Here is a 22,552-nt window from a genome sequence, read left to right on the forward strand (position 1 = left end):
CGGCATAATAGGGCCCTGTGATAGTTTTACCCTTCTCCACTACTACTTGGAGAATTCACCTTGTGAATCACAGAAAATGCTGGCCATCACCTTTCCGGCCGATTGGACAGTCTTCGCCTTCTTCGGAGCACGTTTGCCGGGTGCTGTCCACTCTTTCGACTCTTCCTTGGTTTCTGGTGTCTACCAGTGAATCCATGTTTCGTCGACCGTTATGAAACGACGTAAAAACTCCTTTGGATCACACTTAAATAGCGTCAAACACTGCTCTGAATTGGTCTCACGCTTGCACTTATTGTCTGAAGTGAGCAAACGCGGCAAAGTGAGCAAACGCGGCACACATCGCGCCGACAGCTTTTTCATGCCCAAAATTTCATGCAGGATATGACCTACTCGGTCTTTTGAAATGCCTACTGTATCAGCTATCTTGCGCACCTTCAGTCGGCGGTCTGCCAATAGAAGATCGTGGATTTTTGTCACGTTATTTTCCGTGGTAGCCATTTTCGGGGCACCTACGCGTGTCTCATCAAAAACCGACGTTCGTCCACGTTGAAACTTATTAAACCAATTTTTTACAGTTGCCATCGAAGGAGAAGAGTCACCGTACACAGCATCCAACAGCATCCAAGCGCTCTTTGATTTCGCTGCGTGATCTCCCTTCCAAAAACAAGAATCGAATCACCGACGCTCTTTTTCAATTTTAATAAAATCCGCGGACACGCTGACTTTCACACGCAATCACAACAATACTATAATTTCGAAGTGGCTAAAATTTTGACATTAGCCATCTACGAGAACGCATTAAATGACAGTACATTTGCGATAGTGGCGCCAAAGGGCGGAGAGGCTAAGTACTTATCGGACTTCCCTAGTAATCCCAAACCTATAGAGGGAATACCGGTCTTTTAAAACCAAACGAAAGACATAATATATGAGACATGTCATTAGACTAAAACAACTTATACAAAAAATTAAAAGGATGAAAAAAAACTATTCCAGACTGAACTATTACAAAACTAAGAAAACCCTATTGCTTGTATCAATATTATCCAAAGCATAAAAAATCTGTATTTAATTTTAGGGAGCACATCCATTTTAACCGTTTCCAAAAGTGTTCGTGAATCAACAATGTTTGGAGTTTTTTTAGTCGACCAGGTGGCCATTTAACACGCATTGTTTGAAAAGACGACTTAAGTTTCACGAATCGATCTCACAAATGATTAATTTGTTTATTTAATTCATTAGTATTTGATTGATGAATAGCTAAGAGATTTGTGTGGTAGACACGCTTCAAACAAGCAAACTGAAAACACGAGAACGCTAAAATGTACAGGGGGAAACATTTTACTAGCATTAAATTTTGTTCTCCGTTTTCTATAAAATATAAGAAGTGGTTCCCAAAGTGTGGGTCGCCTAAGTATCTGAGGGTGTCGCAAAATGATGTCGAAAATAAAAAAAATTTTAAACAAGGATTTTAATTTCATAGTCTAAATACGATCATGTTAAATAAACATATAATCCCTTAATTACTATTAGTCCTGTCGCCAGTGGAGGTACTACGGTCTCCTTAATTCAGATGGACTTACCCAAGTTTTTTCATGTATTTTGACCTGTAGAATACGAATTTTTTGGGTAACAGTCGATCCGGATGTCGATAAGATTGTTATAAACAAAGAACTTGAGGAATCACATAACAGCGATTTTTTGCAAAACAAAATATTTTTTTTGTATTTCTTTAGGTTATTTTAAGTAAAAAATGTTTTTTAAGTTTTTCAGTAGGATGCACAGTTTTCGACATAAACGCGGTTGAAGTTTCAAGAAATCGAAAAATTGCAATTTTTGAACCGGAATAACTTTTGACTGAAAAATAAAATAGCAATTCTGCCTATCGCATTTGAAAGTTTAAGTCAAATTATATCGGTTTTGATTACTTTCATTGTTAAAAATTAATTTTTTTATTGTTAAACAAAGCTATAAATACAGTGATTAAATAATGTTTTCAATGCATTTCTCATTTGAAATCGAACGAGTAGGCGCGCATATAGACAATTTCTACGTAGATTACGTACATTAAAACGCATGCATTGGTCACGGGAAACACTATGTGTTTATGGCTTTGTTTAACAAATAAAAGCTTAATTTTTAGCAATGCAAATAATCTAATGCAGTAAGCAGAATTGCTATTTTACTTTTTAGTCAAAAGTTATTCGGGTTCAAAAATTTCACTTTTTCGATTTTTTGAAAGTTCAGCCGCGTTTATCTCGAAAACTATGCATCCTACGAAAAAAACTTGTAGGACTATTTTTTGCTGAGAATCTCCCAATTAATACAAAAAAATATTTTGTTTTGCGAAAAATTGCCGTTATGTAATTCCTCAAGTTCTTTGTTTATAACAATCTTATCGACATGCGGATCAACTGTTACCCAAAAAATTCGTGTTCTACGGGTCAAAATACATAAAATTTTTTTGGGTAAGTCCATCTGAATTAAGGAAGCCGTTATACCCCCTAGCGACAGGACTATATCATATTGTTGTCATTTATTTAATTATTACAATTCCAGAAAAATCGAATCACTAATGTAGCACCTTTTATTTTTTAAATACGGACAGGGAACGTAAAAGGAAGAAACTGTGTAACTAACATTGACTAGATGACGTAAGTAAAAACAATTTTCTCTATTAAATAAATAATATATCAAATTATAGTCAGTTGGAAATTTTACTTTCCCCTTCAATTGGAAATTTTACTAAATGGTGAATGAACTGGGTATGATAAGATTAGAGGGTCGCCAACTATGTTTTTTTGTCAAAGTTCTAAGATAGTTTGGGAAACACTGATATAGGGTAAATCAAAAAGTACCATTAGTATTATTACGATTTGGCTCAGTTAAATTTAACAAATGGAATGTTGAGATGGAAAATCCTGAAGTAACCCATAACAACTACTGATGTGGATGTTTCCGGACGTAGACACTGACATGCGGTAGGTACGTCATAACGTTTCCTATTCTCCTTTATTTTTAAAATTAATTTGTCTTTATCACTGTGTTTGTTTTTTATATTAACCACGGAATGATTCTTCATATTGCTGTAAAATATAATACTGCTCCAAATAAAATAAACTTTATTTTTGATAGAAAATTTTGAGCGCATGCATAATATTAAAAAAATGGTGAAAGTTCTAAAAAATCTTTATAAACTGAATTACAAAAAAAAACAAGTATTTTTAAATATAGTAATGAAACAAAGACTTACTCACAATCATTTAATTATACTTTGACGACCGGTTTCGATCTCTACATTATTCAGATCATCTTCAGGTCGGCGTTACAAGTAGTTAAATGCTACAATTAAAGAAAACCAGAGTTAGAACATTATCTGGTTGCACAAATGTTAATAGAAAGCTAAACCCGAAAACATTTTTTGAAATAAAGGTTTGCAACTGTTGACATTTCAGAAATTCGATAAATACAAATGCACACTTATGAATAACCGATACTCATAAGCATGCATAAGCAAATAGATGCTTGCAGTTTATGAATATTTGTTGAAAATTTTTTTTAAATAAAAACTAATGAAAATATTAATCAAAATTAGATATGCTTCCAAAATTCAAAAAATAATAATAATAGATAGTAATATTGCTCTGATCTACTTACATGCCGTTACAAGGGATGCGTTGCCACTTAGTTGTTAACATGTTAATACGTCCAACTTATGCTAATAGATTAGCTGGGAGAGGTATAGGGCAAACAGACATGTTAAGTAGGTCAAAACACAGTAAATTTTTGAAATTTAAATGGATCCTGAAGGTAGATGCGTGCTGTGAAACAAAGGATGTTGTGTGAGACAGGAGAAAGACAATGCTCGAGTGGATGTGTTTTAAATGTAGCTAAGTTTGAAATCACTTTATTGTAGACTCTTGTACTAATGTGATGGTCTTTGCTCGCCGATGTTTTGCGATATGGGCAGAGGTCAAAGTATGGGAAATGACAAATAGGACAGACTTTAATTAAATTAAATTAAAATATCTTGTTCCCGGTCAAAGGACTAAGGGATGTCATAAATTTAGTAAAAATTGTAGGTGCCAAACACCCTGAAATCTATGAAATGTATAGAATTATAAGAAGGCTAATTAGATGAAAAATGGTAAAAAATTGTAAAAAGAGGGTGGTTAAAAACTGTAAAAAATAAAAATTGTAAGAAGATCATAAAGAGGCAAGGTTATTTTGTTTGAGTTATTGTATGATGGAATATGTTCAGAGAGAAAGTTAATGGTAGGGTGTATGCACTTACTTGAGAATAGTTTTTAAAAATAAATAAATAAATTAACACATAACACATAGGATTTTAAAAACACACAGACATAACAGTGATTGGTAAAAATTTTTGAAGGGCTAGTGCTGATTAGTGCTACCTCCCTTCAAAAATTTTTACCAATCACTGTTATGTCTGTGTGTTTTTAAAATCCTATGTGTTATGTGTTAATTTATTTATTTATTTATTTTTAAAAACTATTCTCAAGTAAGTGCCTACACCCTACCATTAACTTTCTCTCTGAACATATTCCATCATACAATAACTCAAACAAAATAACCTTGCCTCTTTATGATCTTTTTAAAATTTTTATTTTTTACAGTTTTTAACCACTCTCTTTTTACAATTTTTTACCATTTTTCATCTAATTAGCCTTCTTATAATTCTATACATTTCATAGATTTCAGGGTGTTTGGCACCTACAATTTTTACCAAATTTATGACATCCCTTAGTCCTTTGACCAGGAACAAGACATTTTAATTTAATTCAATTAAATTCTGTCCTATTTGTCATTTCCCATACTTTGACCTCTGCCCATATCGCAAAACATCGGCGAGCAAAGACCATCACATTAGTACAAGAGTCTACAATAAAGTGATTTCAAACTTAGCTACATTTAAAACACATCCACTCGAGCATTGTCTTTCTCCTGTCTCACACAACATCCTTTGTTTCACAGCACGCATCTACCTTCAGGATGCATTTAAATTTCAAAAATTTACTGTGTTTTGACCTACGTAACATGTCTGTTTGCCCTATACCTCTCCCAGCTAATCTATTAGCATAAGTTGGACGTATTAACATGTTAACAACTAAGTGGCAACGCATCCCTTGTAACGGCATGTAAGTAGATCAGAGCAATATTACTATCTATTATTATTATTTTTTGAATTTTGGAAGCATATCTAATTTTGATTAATATTTTTATTAGTTTTTATTTAAAAAATTTTTTCAACAAATATTCATAAACTGCAAGCATCTATTTGCTTATGCATGCTTATGAGTATCGGTTATTCATAAGTGTGCATTTGTACACTCAACGAAAAAGGTACGTAATATCAATAAAAATGTTAATTCAGACAACAAACGCAATTCTTAAAATTTGTCCAATTCTTGGTTTTATTGGAACAACAAAGCGATGTTCATCAATTCATTATTTTCGTTAGTTGAGCCAATGTATTACGTTTATTGAATGGACGAACATTCATTATGTATACCATAATATCACTTTATTGATATTACGAACTCAGTTCATTGAGTCAACGAACACTATTTATTGAAACAACAACGTCGTTAATTGACCGACGAAGACCATTCGTTGTGCCAATAACAGTGTTATTTCTCCTAACGTATTTCGTTTATTTCTACAATTATTTCCGTTTATTGTTACAATTAATTCCGTTCATTGGCACAATAAATACGGTTATTCTTACAAGCAATTCTATTCATTCTTACAATCAGTTTCGTTCATTCCTACTATGAACGTATTTTATATTAATAATTACTGAATGCATTAGCCCAATGTATCATATTAATTGATTAATAATAATTTTTTAAATCGCCTTTTTTGTCCTTAACCTTTAGGACTTTACACTGTGTGATTTCTCATAATTATTATATCGCTTATACAGTGCACTGAAATAAGTGTTACACTCCCCTCCCCTTATTAACTTATTTATTTTTAGCACATAAGCAAAACGCTCAGACAGGTCGATTTTTAAAATTATCAAAGTATATTATAACATCAATGTTTCGAACTTTACACGATCCCTCTTCAGGTGACAGGCGTAATTTTGATTTTTTTTTAATGGGAAAGTACATCTTGTGACAGCTCATTTAAAAGTGTTTGAAATGGTGATTTCAAAAATGTATAACACTTTAATCATTTTTGAGAGCGCAGGGGCAAAATTTCGATCGAATTATTTTTAAACGCATTCATTTTTTTGGAATCCTGAGAAAACTAATAAGTGTTTTTGAAAAATTTAACCGCAGAATAAAAGACTACATTATTACTGAGGGCTGAAAGTCCCTTAGAATAAACAAAAAGTTTCTTTTGAATAGTATATTTGAAATAAAAAATCATACTAAATTTTCTCTTTTTCACCCCTGTGACTTATTAAAATAATCATTATAGAAGTTCTCAGGGACGTCAGACCCTCGATAATACTGTAATATTTTATTCTGTTTAAATTTTCAAAAATACTAATTATTTTTTCATTCAGGATTCGAAAATTCATTTTCAGTTCATCTTATAAATAACATCACAAGACAATATTAAAAGTAAACACTTACAAACATAAGACACTGACAAGTTTATTTTTAATTAGAATGTTCTCCCGTATTTACCTTATCAGAAAAAACTTACTTTTATTCAAATATAAAAAATAAGTAATATCTTATCCTTATCTTCCTTCTACTACGGACTACACTTGGAAACAAAATGCAATTATTATTCGGCACTTTCAAGGAAAAGCCGTTACATTTCAAATGGTCAAGCAAAACATTTATTGTCTCAACAACCACGATTATTGTCACAATTAACGCATTGATTGTGGGAATTAAAGGCAGTAGTAGATTAATTAATGCATTCGTTGGCACAACAATCAGTGTACATCTATTCAATAATCATATATTACTCTATATTAACAACATTTGTACATTGTTTTAATGAAATCTGTACGTTGTCACGATAAACCAAGGTAATTGCTTGTCATCTACGAAATCAAGAACGTGAGTTGCTGCGACAATTAACAGTATTTATTAAATATACGAAACTAAGTTATTGGCTGAATAAATTGAGTGTTATTGATTAATGTACTCTAGTTATTCTCACAATTATTATTCAATCATTGTGACAATAACCAAGTACATTCGTCAATGTCTAAAAGTTCGTTGAAACAACAAATTAAATTGTTGTGAGAACGAAATACTATTCAATAATCACTGTTAATCAATATTACGAACTAAATTTTTTTGAGTGTATGTATCGAATTTCTGAAATGTCAACAGTTGCAAACCTTTGTTTCAAAAAATGTTTTCGGGTTTAGCTTTCTATTAACATTTGTGCAACCGGACAATGTTCTAACTCTGGTTTTCTTTAATTGTAGCATTTAACTACTTGTAACGCCGACCTGAAGATGATCTGAATAATGTAGAGATCGAAACCGGTCGTCAAAGTATAATTAAATGATTGTGAGTAAGTCTTTGTTTCATTACTACATTTAATATGGACTCACATATGCAACCCATTAAATATTTAAGTATTTTTAACTAAAAATTAGTAAAACAATGTTGAAAGTACAACTGAATTAACTTACTGCCATTCCAATAAGAATACTGAATGGACTGCTTTTAACTATATGGGTACTGACATGCGGTACGTTATACCGCCAGAAACCTATTTATACATCAACGTAGCTCAAGGACTAAACCATATTAAAACTACAGCAGTTGTGAGGAGGTACAATTACACACCACTTGAAGATACACAGATGGTGTTCGAAGGAATCTTTTATAAAACAAGTCTTACAACAAAATATATTTTCGTCGAGACATGGCATACCGCATGTTAGTGGTTAAGGGTTAATAAGTGAACAAGAACCTAACCACCAGGGCCGGCGATAATAGGCCTGCAAGGGATGCACTCCAGGCGAGGGAGACGCCAAAATAAGCTTTTCTCCTTCTGTTGTTATAATATATAAAATAATATTTAAAAAAACGAAAGGCGCATATGCTAATTTTGCAGGCTGGTATCTTATACCATAGCGCCGAAACTGCTAACTACAATTTTACTCCAAGTATGGAGATGAGATCCAATAAGACACTTTTAGGGGGCACTTTTTTAACAAGAAATAGGGTGACTTCCTCCATCCAGATAAACGGTCGATTTGCGACGCAGATGAGCAAACTGGATACAAAGTACACAAGACATATATTTTATGGGCCATTCCACGAACATACGCCTGTTTTGGATTATTTCGACAACGAATATTTTACTGTGCAACATAAGAAGTACGAAAGTAAATGGCTCTAATAATTATTCCAATAAACAACAATGTAATTTGCAATTAACTTTCGTTATTCTTATTTTGCACAGTAAAATATTCGTTTTCGAGGTAATCCAAAGCAGGCGTATGTTCGTGGAATAGTGTATAGACATAGATTAGTAGTGGTGTTTTCTCGGTGTCATCCAGGTGGTCTACCTGTTGATTGAGTGATTGATTTTCAAAATGTCTTTCCCACTCATTTTTCTATATTTTATTGACTGTCGATTTGTAAGCATATTCCATATAAATATGTTTCTGTTCTTCGTAGAGATCGTGTCCCATGTCTGCTGAAATTTTTTCCCAGTAGCTTCTTTTTGTGTATTAAATTTTTCCATTTATATATTTCATTTCTGGTACCGCGTAGTCCCTGTATTATGTATTATAGTATATGTACTTCAAGTGTTAATTTATCTCTGACCGGCTGTCAAGTTTTTGACATCGTACGTGAACCATGGTGTATTTCTACGTCATCTTTAAGTAAAATCGTTACTGCTTCTATATTCTGTGACAGTCTCTGTTGTAAAGCAATTTTTTTTGTCGTTTTGTCGAATAGAGCTTGTACATTTAATTTCTCAACAGTGTCTATTTTGAATGTTTTCTTTAGTTTTATGTGGCTTCCTATTTTCGCTGTTCCGATACTGTGATTTGTTGCTGTGTTTTCTGAGCTAAGTTTTCTCATATCTCAATTTCTCGAGCTTTTATGTACGCTTTTTTATAAAACCCGCATAAAGCTGGTTAGAAAACGTTTCAAGCAGCCAAAAACAATAAAGACAAATATCTTTAGGACAGGTTTATGTTTGTCATAATTAAGATTATGACTCTATAAAGGCATTACTCCTTACATTAAATTTGCGTAGGTATATACAAAATTTGAGGTTTTATGTAAAATGCTGGAGGACATGCGAACTTATTACGTATAAAATTCGAAATTATTTTAAAGCTCTTAAATTTTTATTATGGTTAAAGATATGGTACCATACCAGAGGAATGAAGGAAAAGCATAACAACAGCAATATACAAAAAAAGGACTAAAAACCGACACACATAATTACAGAGGAATAAACGCTGCTTCTGTCTACATCAAAATTGTTAACAAAAATCTTATCACAGAAGTTAGTTAACATCGTAGGCATATCTGAAAAAGCTACATGAAAGCAATATTGGCTACAAAATGAAAAACCGAGCTTGAGTGACTTCTGCTATGTGAGTAATGCAATAATCATGGCAGAAAATCACCCCCAGCCCTTACTTTACAGATTCAGTATAATAGCACACAAGTTAAACATATTAATATTCCATGAAAAGACTTTTTCTCTAGCCTCATGATATTACAGATTAGATAAACACAAATTTAATTAAAACTACAGCTGCCTTTTTAAACCCAACGGCTAACTGAAGACACATTGACTGAAGCAAGCAACTACACCATCTACATCCAACAAGCAATCCAAGAGTGCATACAAAAACAATACCATAAGTATCATTTTTAAATCTTGTAAATATGCACGCGCCACACTTAAAAGCTGCTTTGATTGTGTCACCTATTCGTTCAACCAAGTACACTTGTATCAACAGGTTCTATACAAGTTATCTAAGACGCTGGCCAACTTTATTGGATCCGAGTAGTGTCAAAGTGTAAACTTAAAATGGCGCCGTTGTTGGAAAATCGAAAACGAGGTGTAAATACAAAAGGAAAATGGTCTCAAAGGGAGATCGTTAGATTCATGGAGCTATACGAAGCTGAGGAAGCATTATGGAATGTCCGGATAAAGGATTATCACAATAAGGATGCTAGAAGTACGGACCTTTAACGAATAAAACTGCACATAAATATTCCTGGTCTGATCTTGAAAACTATGTATTAAAAAAAAATTAATGCTATGCGAAGTACGTATAAACACGTTTGTAATGGTTCTTTCATATCCCAGTCATTTAACCATGGCAACCAACTTGGTCTAAGTACACTTGTACAAGTACACTTAGTCCAAGTTGGAATACAAGTACACTTGGATCGTGTCAACCCGCTCTAAACAAAGCCTTAAACAGTAATTGGCTTCTATGGTTTAGTTAGAATTTTATTGGTACGTAATAATCCCCAATTTTCTGTGGTATTACGAATCTTATACAGTATGTCCCTGTAAGTTGTATCCATATGGAAAACTTTTTTATTATTAATTTTACGAAAAAAAGTTATTCTTTATAAAAAGCTCTGCATGGTCCAAAACCTAAGATTTAACCATCAAATATCAAATTTGTTGAATATTTTACGAGGTATGTCAAAAAGTTTGAATTTCACTCAAGAGTAAAGTAGCTTTATTTTTCGTAATATTGGAAATTGTTATTATGAAAAGTTGTTTGGAATTAAAAACTATATTCTAATATGCAATTACATCCTCCTAATTGAAAAAAAAAGATTTTTTGAGAAATTATGGATCTCATTATTTTTTCAGTTATTTCAATTCTGATAACCCTTTTATTATTAATTTTACGAAAAAAAGTGATTCTTAATAAAAAGTTCTGGATGGTCTAAAACTTAAAATACAACCATCTTATATCAAATTTTATCAATTTTATACGAGGTATGTTAAAAAAGATAAATTTAGATCAAAAGTAAAGTACCTTTATAGTTCAGAATATTTTAATTAGAAGTATATAATTACATACTGAAATATAGTTTTTAATTCTAAATAACTTTTCATAATAACAATTTTCGATATTGTGAAAAATAAACGTATTTTACTCTTGAGCGAAATTCATATTTTTTGACATACCTCGTATAAAATTGATAAAATTTGACAAAAGATGGTTGTATTTTAGATTTTAGACCATGCAGAACTTTTTATTAAGAATCACCTTTTTTCGTAAAATTGATAATAAAAGAGTTATTTGAATTAAAATAACTGAAAATAATGTTAGTTATCCATAATTTTTCAAAAAAAAAAATTCAATTAGAAGGATGTAATTGAATACTAGACTACAGTTTTTAATTCCAAACAACTTTTCATAATATGTAGCAATTTTCAATATTGTGAAAAATAAAGCTACTTTACTCTTGAGTGAAATTCAAACTTTTTGGCATATCTCGTATAATATTCAAAAAATTTGATATTTGATGGTTAAATCTTAGGTTTTGGACCATGCAGAGCTTTTTATAAAGAATAACTTTTTTCGTAAAATTAATATTAAAAAAGTTTTCCATATGGATACAACTTACAGGGACATACTGTATATCTAAGAAATTTTATAAGGCATAAGAAACTGTTATAAGGAAAACAAATTTTGAACGGTTATACATCCGGAAATAAATGAACAAGGTTTGCTTTCATCTCTTAAATTAAATCCTTAACATTTATTTCCTCGTATGTATAATTTGAGTCTTCTTAGATATTCTTATAAAAATAAAATAAAACAAAGCCCAAAAATATTGTTCAAAGATTAACATACTCATATTAAACGTTCTTATACATCTTGAGACCCTGAAACAGGCCAGAAAATTTTAAGAACTAATTTTCAGGTACGACAAACATCATTACTTATAACTGTCTGATATAAATATATTTAGTGAAATATTTTTCAGTTACTGTACTATAAAATTTTATTTTTGTCCCCAATCTTTATCCATAACGTCTGAACCAAGAATGGTCTTGGTGATTAGTATTTTTTGTCTGCATTGTTCAGATATCCCTATCATCAATAATTGAGTAAGCTCAGATTTTTCTGAAATGAACGCTTTTTTATTAAGTTGTTTACGCCTTGCTTCAAACACAGACAAATATTTACCGAGGCAAAATCAATCACGAAAATTGACTGGTATACTACGTCTTGGGTTTCTAATAGTTTTTTTTTTATTAACATACACGGAGAGAAATTATTTTAAGAAAGATATTGTTAAAATACAAATTTTAACCAGCGTCCAAAATAATAATTTCAGACGCTCCCTCGTAAAATAACCCCTAAGTGAACCGCAGACTCTAGCGGCGTATATAAGTATTATTTTTTCTGGCGCGAAGCGTTCCTCCCTTCCCGAAAAGACTTAACCACGTTGCATCGATCACTTTCTTCTTCAATCTCGAGGAGTGAATAACTAAAAACACTTCTCATTAACGGGTCCGCGTCATCCACGTGAAAAATTTACCGCCAAAAAAATTCTACCGGCTTTACTGAGCCAAAAGTGCGTAAAATAGTGCGCGTATCTATGTGTTTATAAAACAGTTTTTCGCAAACCGTATGTAGGTTACCTCAAACAGCTACACAAGGATACCTATCTGGCCAGATAAGAAAAAACAACCAGAAGCAACCACAGCGCAGGGTGAGTTTGTTTATTTCTACCAATAACTATCTTTGAACGCCTATAAACTAAATCGAGATCAACGAATCTTTTTAGTGTAAAAAAAAGGGTGCGCGCGTCTAAACTAATATTATATATTTTGAGCCAGCGTCTGGAAATACTTTTCCGAGAATAATTTAATTAATCTCTCGAAATATTTATGTAGTATTTTTCTTCATAAGTATCTAGTGGTCCTTCGTTACTAGCCGGATAATTAGCCATTTCTAATTTGCGTAAAAAAGAAAAAATTCTTGTATTCATTTGCAAAATCTCGCCGCGCGCCATCTTATAACGGTATTTTCGTTTTCGATTCTTTCCCTACGACTTGACGGAATATTCCATCGGTCGCGGTGGTACTACGAAGAAACCACCTACGTCACAACACGTACAAATCACTTTGCTCTAACAACGCTAAAGAATTTTCCACTGACATACGGGGGTGCGTTTGATAATATTTACACATTTTTACAAAAAAAAAGACTCTTTAATATCTTAAATAATTCTTTTATTAAACATTTATTATCGATTACCAATTAAAATAAATTATCACAATGGAACAGGGACAAATTAACAAATTAACGAGGTCCAAAACTGCCAGTAAATTAGATTTAACTAGATTATGTAGTAGTGTAGAAACTGACTTAGCTTCTCTAACTAAATATATGATTAAGGAAATACTTTGTCAACTCAGAGATGCTTTTCGTACCTATAATGACGCAACTAATCTTCTCGCTGCAGAGCTAGCTACTACCGAAGACGTAGATCCGATAGTAAAAAAATATTATAAATGCATTTCTTTACTTGAGGAAAAACTCGAAAGCCTCCTAACTCCACCTACAAGTTCTACAACATCTGAAATATCTAGTGTCCCAAATCTCAATGTCCCGTCTCCTTCTAGTCAAATTACTCAAAATGCCACCACCAAACAGAGAACTGTCAAGCTCCCGGAACTTCGTATCAATAATTTTTCCGGAAAATTAAGTGAGTTTCAATTCTTCTACCAAACCTTTCTCAGCATCATTGATCAAGATGAAACCCTCACTAACATCGAAAAATTTATTTACTTAAGAAATCTACTCAGGGACGATGCTTACCGCTTAATAGAAAATATTCCATTGATTGAGACTAATTATACCATCGCCTTAGATACCCTGAAAGCTCGATATACTAATGATCGCATTCTTATTAGAGATCTAATTTCAGGCATTGTTGAAGCTAAACCCTTGAACAATCATGCCAATTCCTCCCAGTTAAGAGAATTTCATATTTCTGTTTCAAATAGCTACAAGGCTTTGCTTAATCTCAATAAGACATCCGATGAATTATTAAATTTAATCCTAATTCACATTACTTCACAGAAGCTTGACCAAGCCACATTGCGTTCAATGGAATTTGCCCCTGATGCTGACAAGGTCATAGAGTTTTCAAAGTTTCTAGCAAATATAAATATCAGAGCCAACCATTTGGAAAATCTGCAATCTTCTTCTTCGCCCAAGTCCCAAAATAATTACAAATCACAAACTTCCAAGGAAGTAAGACATTCATATCACACCACTAATAACCAACACGACAACCAACAAACGAACTCCTTCAATAATTCTAAGTCTAGACTATGCCCCTACTGTAAAGGTAACCATTCCATCTACATCTGTAGGGATTTCAAAGAACTCACACCACGAGCCAAGAGCATGTTCGTCAAACAACATGATCTCTGTTATAACTGCCTTGGTTCAAGTCATTCCGTTCCAAAATGTCTAAGTAAGACAACTTGTTCCCACTGCGGTGGCAAGCACCATAGCTATTTACATTTTGATATGAGAAAAAATTCTTCTTCTCCCCAACGTGATCCAATAAATCCAAACACGTACAATGAACTAACTAATTCAAATAATAGACCTTCTTCTTCACAAAATCAGGATAGAGACAACACGCACCCATCTCAATCTTCTATGTCACACGTGTTGTCAGCTAATACGGTCAACACACCTGTTGTCCTTCTAAGTACCATACAGGTATACCTCCTTGCCCCCAGTGGGAAAAGAATTTATGTAAAGGCGCTTCTCGATCAAGCAAGTCAAGTTACATTTGTTACACAAAATCTTATTAATCAGCTAAGCACTCCCACCTTTAACAAGCAGTTACAGATCACCGGAGTAAATCAAACTGTATCGGTTTCCAAATCAACCGCTAATCTGACTATCTATTCTTCCACAAATGATTCAAGGTTGGACATTTCCTGTTCCATTCTACCTAAAATTACAAACTGTCTGCCACAATTGCCAATTATGGCCAACAAACTAAAAATTCCACAAGAAATGGAACTAGCTGACTCTCAATTCCATATCACTTCAGACATTGATATTTTACTCGGTGCTGATTACTATGGAGATATTATGCTCGGTCAAATTATTCGTTTAGGTACTGGTCTACCAATTCTGCAGAACACTACATTCGGTTTTATCATCTCTGGCCGCATTCCTGAAAATTGTATAAAAAGCAAGCATGGTACCTCTCAATATGTAAATAATTTGGTTACATGTACGACACTGTCTTCTACTCCAGAATCGCCTGAATCTCAAACCGCTGATGAAAATCTCTCTCAGATTGTTCAAAAATTCTGGGAATCCGAAGAAGTCAACCCTCCCATTTCTGAATCTGTTGAAAATCATCCATCTGAATTACTTTTTCTGAATACTGTTAAGATTTTGCCTTCAGGTCGATATCAAGTTAATCTAAACTTAAAACACTCTGTTGATGACCTACACATGGGAAATTCCTTTATCACAGCTAAAAAACGATTCTTTCATTTGGAGAAAAAATTGCATTCAGACCCTGTCCTGTTGCAAAGCTATTCTAAAATTATTCAAGATTACCATTCTCAAGGTTTAGTCTCAGACGTTCCTCTTCAAGTAAGAAATTTTGACGGAAAATTCAATTATTTTCTGCCTCACTTTCCTATAATAAAAACAAGCTCCACCACTCCCGTGAGAATTGTCTTTGATCCCAACAACAAGTCCACATCAGGTATTTGTTTAAATCAGGTTCTAGATAAAGGCTTCACGGTGCAACCAGAACTTTTTGATATCTTAATCACTTTTCGCCACTACACGTATATACTAGCAGCTGACATTAAGCATATGTTTCTGCAAATTTCCATAAATGAACAAGAAACTTTCCTTCTCAACTTTCTATGGAGGGATAAACAGGATGACAAACTTCAGTGTTTTCGTTTCAACCGATTACCCTTTGGTTTATCCTCGTCCCCTTTCTTAGCCACTCGTGTATTAAAACACATTGCTGATACTCATGCAATTTCACATCCATCTGCGGCAAAAACCTTGCTCAACTCTACCTATATGGACGATGTACTATCTGGTGGTAACAATTTAGAAGAAATTGAGACTCTCCACTTTCAGTTAAGTTCCTTGTTGAGTAAGCACGGCTTTCAGCTCCATAAATTAAGCTCGAACCATCCAGAATTTCTTAAAAAACGTAAGTTGATTCCAACTCCAGAAATTAAGTTAAGCCTGGCTGGTTCCTCAGACAAGATATTAGGTATTATTTGGTCACCTGATCAGGATACTTTTTCATTCAAGCCTCCTGTATGCGAGGTAACATCGCCAATTACTAAGAGAAAAATTCTTAGTTATGTCTCTCGTTTATTCGACCCTTTAGGGCTTCTTTCACCAACTCTTGTATATTCAAAACTTCTGTTGCAAAGGATTTGGTCATTGTCACTAGATTGGGACACCCCCATTACCAATGATAAAATTCTTTCTGATTGGCAATCTCTTCTAACGAAATTCCAATCCATAAATCTAACAAAATTTCCTAGATGCTTAGTCCTGGATAAAAAGGTTATCTTAACTCAGCTTATTACCTTCTGTGATGCTTCTCAGGACATCTACGCTGCCTGCGTGTATCTCCGAGTCACTTATGACGACTCTACCGTCTCGGTGAGACTTGTCACATCCAAGACAAAAATCGCTCCCCTAAAAAACAAACTAACTATCCCAAGATTAGAGCTGTCCGCCATTCTATTAGGAATCCAGTTAACTCACCGCTCACAAGGTATCTTACAGAAAGATTTAAAAATTTCTGAAACTCATCTCTTCTCGGACAGTACAATAGCCCTGACCTGGGTAACTACATCTAAGTTTCTCTACAATCAGTTTGTACAGTCTCGAGTCATAAAGATACGTTCCCTCAGTGAATCTTATCAATTTCACCACGTTGAGTCGAAACAAAATCCAGCGGATCTGCCCTCCAGAGCAAAATCTATTTGTTCTAATGCTGAACTTACTGATCTGTGGCTTCATGGTCCGAAATTTCTAATTAAACCGGAAATCGATTACTCACTATTTCAGATTAAAAAATGGAATGGGGAATTACCTGAATTAAGAAAAAATCAAGTTTCCTTAAATGTCACTGTTACTGCTCAGTCAAATGACACCTTGGATGATTTATTTAATCGTTGTTCATCTTTCACAAAAATTCAAAGATCCCTAGCCTATGTTCTTAGATTTGTTTCCAATCTTAAAGCAAAATCAAATCACACTGCTATAGATACTGATGTACTTTCCGTGGAGGAAATTGAATTTTCTACTTGCCTTGTTCTCAAGTATATTCAATCCATTTCTTTCACTAAGGAGATTCATGAATTGTCCAAACGGCTGTCTGTCTCCAATAAAGCCATCAGAGCCCTGAATCCCTTTATCGATGAAAATGATAAACTGTTACGAGTAGGTGGCAGGTTACGTTTCGCTTCCATAAGCTATTCACAAAAGCATCCAATTCTCCTTCCTTCTAAGAATCGTATTATTGCTCTGATGATTGAACAGCAACACAAAAAGCTGTGCCACGCAGGCGCACAAACCACTTTATCTCATATACGATTGAAATACTGGCCCCTTGATGGTCTGCGACAAACCAAGAAAGTCATTCATAATTGCATCAATTGTTTTAGATTCATGACTCCTAATTATTTTCAACAAATGGCAGATGTTCATCCAGATCGTGTCTTATCTAGCCGACCTTTCGAAAGAGTCTCCATTGACTATGGTGGATTTTTTCTTGTCAAAGCCTCGCCTTTAAAAAATGCTAAACTCTATAAAGTATATATCGCTTTTTTCATTTGTATGACCACCAAATGTGTTCATTTAGAACTGGTCACTGGACTGTCTGCTGATGCATTTCTTCTTACCCTCAAGAGGTTTATCGCTAGAAGGTCAACTCCCAGCATCATTTGGTCAGACAACGCTACCAACTTCTACGGTGGTCGTAATCAATTAAAACAACTTCATGAATTTTTTCTAAATCAGGATAATACTCGTCAAATTCAAGACTTCTGTACCCAGAATTTTATTAAATTTAAGTTTGGCGTTCCTCGTAATCCCTCTCAATTCGGACTACATGAAGTTGGCATCAAGAGTGCTAAGTACCATTTATATAGGTTGATTGGGAATTCCCACTTTACTTTTGAGATATTCTATACAATTCTCTGTCAAGTTGAAGCTATCCTTAATTCTAGACCTATTACCAAACTCTCTAATGACGTCAATGACCTAACAGCTTTGACCCCAGGTCATTTCTTAGTAGGACAGAGCTTGACTGCACCTCCTGAGCCTACACTTTCTGATATACCTCAAAACCGTCTCACTATTTATCAACAAGTGAGCCGGATCCAACAGAATTTTTGGCAACGGTGGAAAGTGGATTACTTGAATCTTCTCCAACACCGACCAAAATGGACGGTACCTACCAATCCTGTACAAGTAGGTGATATTGTCTTATTAAAAGACGACAATACACCTCCTCTACTTTGGCCATTGGCAAAAGTGACCGAGGTACTCCCTGGTAGGGACAATCTCATTCGCACAGTCAGGGTTCATTCCGCCAACGGCGACTACTTGCGAGCTATTAGAAAGATTGCAGTATTACCATGCAATTACTAGTTCAGTAATTTTTATTTAATTTTTTGTCTTTCTAGGTTAGTCGTTTAGGTAAACTCATTAATTTTTATTGATTTTCAATCCTTTATGCGTTAGATACTAATTATAATAAATATGTTACTTAGCTAAAAAAAAAAAAAAAATTACTAGTTGTTACGAGGGTATCTCAGAATGTTTCAATTTTTATATTTCACTTTCTATATTATTAACACTACTACATAACCAGAGGCGTACTCGCTCATGGCGCCCCCCGGCAATATGTTAAAATACAAATTTTAACCAGCGTCCAAAATAATAATTTCAGACGCTCCCTCGTAAAATAACCCCTAAGTGAACCGCAGACTCTAGCGGCGTATATAAGTATTATTTTTTCTGGCGCGAAGCGTTCCTCCCTTCCCGAAAAGACTTAACCACGTTGCATCGATCACTTTCTTCTTCAATCTCGAGGAGTGAATAACTAAAAACACTTCTCATTAACGGGTCCGCGTCATCCACGTGAAAAATTTACCGCCAAAAAAATTCTACCGGCTTTACTGAGCCAAAAGTGCGTAAAATAGTGCGCGTATCTATGTGTTTATAAAACAGTTTTTCGCAAACCGTATGTAGGTTACCTCAAACAGCTACACAAGGATACCTATCTGGCCAGATAAGAAAAAACAACCAGAAGCAACCACAGCGCAGGGTGAGTTTGTTTATTTCTACCAATAACTATCTTTGAACGCCTATAAACTAAATCGAGATCAACGAATCTTTTTAGTGTAAAAAAAAGGGTGCGCGCGTCTAAACTAATATTATATATTTTGAGCCAGCGTCTGGAAATACTTTTCCGAGAATAATTTAATTAATCTCTCGAAATATTTATGTAGTATTTTTCTTCAGATATATTAGAAAAAAAAAATGTTTTTATCTGTTAAAACTGTCAAAATTACAATACAATAGTGGACTCTTGTAAAGAAGAAAATTGTTGAAAAAAGTTGATAAATCCTATCATTTTCTTCAAGTCAGTCTTCATTTTGAGTTGATTTTTGCGAAGACTCAACATCAGCCACAACTAGTTCAGAGAAATAAGGAAAAAAATAGCCTGTTGGTGACACAACCCCCTCCAGGCGGAAACCAAATTTTTTGAGTAATATGGACATCTATAATAATAACCTATATATTTCCTGCAGCGGATTTTGATGATATACATAGTTATAAACAAATGAAGATCCAAAAACGGTAAATTTTCGCTTTTTTCGCCTATTACTAAGAAAATAGGCATTTTAAACAAATTTGAGAATAAGAATCTCATAAATGGTATATAAAACTTCAATATTGCGTTTGCTTAATATGTCTATCCTTATTGGTTGCTTAGAAAATTGCAAAATAAACCATAAATTTTGAGTTTTTTTAAATATTTATAAATTACGTAAAAATTAACTTAGAACCTTCTTATTGCACGGAATGTTGAGACTTATGGTGCTTAATTCATACCCTAAATTTCGAAGAAATTGGTCAAATAGTTTAAAAGTTATTTAATTTGTTTATTCCAAATTTATTTTTTTTAACACTGTAAGTCAGAAAATGATGAAGCTACAGTAATACTTTGGATAGTTTATGGAAGAAGGAAATTTACAGTATTAATTTAATTTAAAAAAAATTACAAAAAATAATTATAAATATTGCAAAATTATTTTGAAAAACATGTGAATTAAATAAATGGGGGGGGGGCTAACTTTGTCCCTAATTGTCCTAGGACAAGTTGTTTTTCTTTCTAAATGTGTATAAAAATTCAGTCTTTCTAAATATGAAAAAATAATTTTTCTACAGGTAACGGTTAAAAAGTTATTCTAATTGTTTATAAGTAAGCAAAAAATCGACATGTTCTTTCAAAATAATTTTACACTGTTTAAAATTATTTTTGGTCATTTATTTTTAATAATGGTAATAGTATAAATGTTCTTCTTTCACAAACTGTCCGAAGTATGATTGTAGCCTCATAATTTTCTGACTTGTAGTGTTGCAAAAAAAATGAATTTGAGATAAACAAATTAAATAACTTGTAAACTATTTGACCAATTGCTTTGAAATTTGAAATATAATTTAAGTACAAGAACTATCAGCATTCCGTGTAATAAGAAGGTTCTAAGTTAATTTTTACATAAGTTATGAATATTTTTAAAAACTCGAAAATTTATGATTTATTTTGCAATTTTCTAAGCAACCAATAAGGATGGACATATTGAGCGAAAGCCATATTGAAGTATTTTATACGTTTTAGGAGTTTCTTACACTCAAATTTGTTTAAAGTGCTTAACTTTTTGGTAAGAGACGAAAAAAGCGAAAATTTAGCGTTTTTTGATCTTTATTTGTTTATAACTATGTATATCATCAAAATCGGCTGCAGGAAACATATAGGTTAATGATATAGATGTCCATACTACTCAAAAAATTTGGTTTCGGCCGGGAGGGGGATGTGTCACGAGAAAAATCTTATTTCTCTGGACTAAACATGTCACTATCGTAATATGTCATAGTAAGCGACTTTGTGTCTGTGTAATTTTACACTGTTTGTATAGCGCAAGGGTCAGAAAACGATGTTTATGGCTATCAAAGTAGATGACGTCTTTGTACGCTAACCACTTATGGTTACGGAGTGGGAAATAATCAGGAGACATTTGCTTGCCTGGCTTGCTGGATTTTATATTCAGACCGAATATCTGATGAACGTATGGGAGCCTAAAATGGCGTCGTAACACAGTGTTGATCATCAATTCGAACACGGGGGTTCAAGGAATTGTTCTCTTTCGCCATGTATTGGCTTTTGAGTACATAATAGGCAACTGATATGAAAACACATCTATCGTTGTACACAAGCAGACGAAAATACAAGTCCTATTACCATTAAGAAAGAAGTTTGATAAAGCGACGTAATATCACCAAAACTGTTTAAAAGACAAATTGAACATGAAGTAGGTATAATATTTTACTAAAGTAAATATAATTAGCATATAGTGATAATTTGATAGTTTTGCATATTATATTAACAACAAATTATTTCCGCCAAATAATTTCCGAATAAACTAAAATTTGAAATATTTATTTTTGTATTTTTTTAATTTAAAAATGTGTCTACATTGTTCTATATGTCTGACAAGATGTGAATGTCAAAGGAGCCAAGTTATTTTAGTCGTTTTTCTCTAATACTCGTATGTTGTATATAATTAATTAAAATTTATACAATAATATTCCAAGTTGCCAAGCCACTCCCGCATAGAAAAATTTATGAATCGGTTTCTGTGCGAAAAACTGTTAAAAAAATGTGAAAAAAATTTTTACTCCAAAATTATTTGTTACAATAATTTTTGATCTCATTGAGGTTATGTCAATAAGTAGCATTGATTTTGTTGTGTTTACAAAAAGAGAAGAACATATTTCTAGAAATCAGTCCCTATCGATGAAAGTGCAAACCAGAAATTAACACGTTGACGGACAGTGCGTCAAATGTATAAGCAAGTGTTGTGACACTACATGTATTTTGCACAGTAGAATAGGGAAAAATGCAACGTCTATAGACTTAGTGTCACATTACATCAATGGAAATTAGACGTCTATAGACGTTCTGTCCGTCAACGTGTAAACAAAGATGTGGTTAGACCAGTAATGGCCTACACGAAGATAATATATAATATAATGAATACGAGATATGTAAGCCTAGTGTATAAACCATTAGAAATAACGAATATGGAACTACTTTATAGAATAACAAATAAAGCGTTACGAGACAGATTAAGGATTGAACCTATAATGCAAATATATGCAAAATGCAAGAAATAAGCTGCAGGTAGATCAAGAGCAAAACTGAATGAACCCAACACAAAAATTAAATCACAAGTATTATAGAGCTTTAACAATAAGACTAAGAAAATGGTG

The 22,552-nt window shown here is 33.2% G+C and overlaps 1 protein-coding gene across 1 annotated transcript in view; it reads left to right on the top strand.

Moving 5' to 3' along the window:
- Positions 1-13,240: 13,240 nt before the first annotated feature.
- The window catches only part of LOC126881745 (uncharacterized), a 106,557-nt gene continuing 97,245 nt past the window's right edge, over positions 13,241-22,552 (top strand). Inside the window, exons 1-2 of the mRNA XM_050646216.1 lie at positions 13,241-13,670; positions 15,252-17,310. Of these exons, the coding sequence (XP_050502173.1) occupies positions 13,241-13,670; positions 15,252-17,310 (2,489 nt within the window). The remainder of the gene's footprint in view (positions 13,671-15,251; positions 17,311-22,552) is intronic.

This window comes from Diabrotica virgifera, chromosome 3, assembly GCF_917563875.1.
Source record: "Diabrotica virgifera virgifera chromosome 3, PGI_DIABVI_V3a".
NCBI classification, from domain to species: domain Eukaryota; kingdom Metazoa; phylum Arthropoda; class Insecta; order Coleoptera; family Chrysomelidae; genus Diabrotica; species Diabrotica virgifera.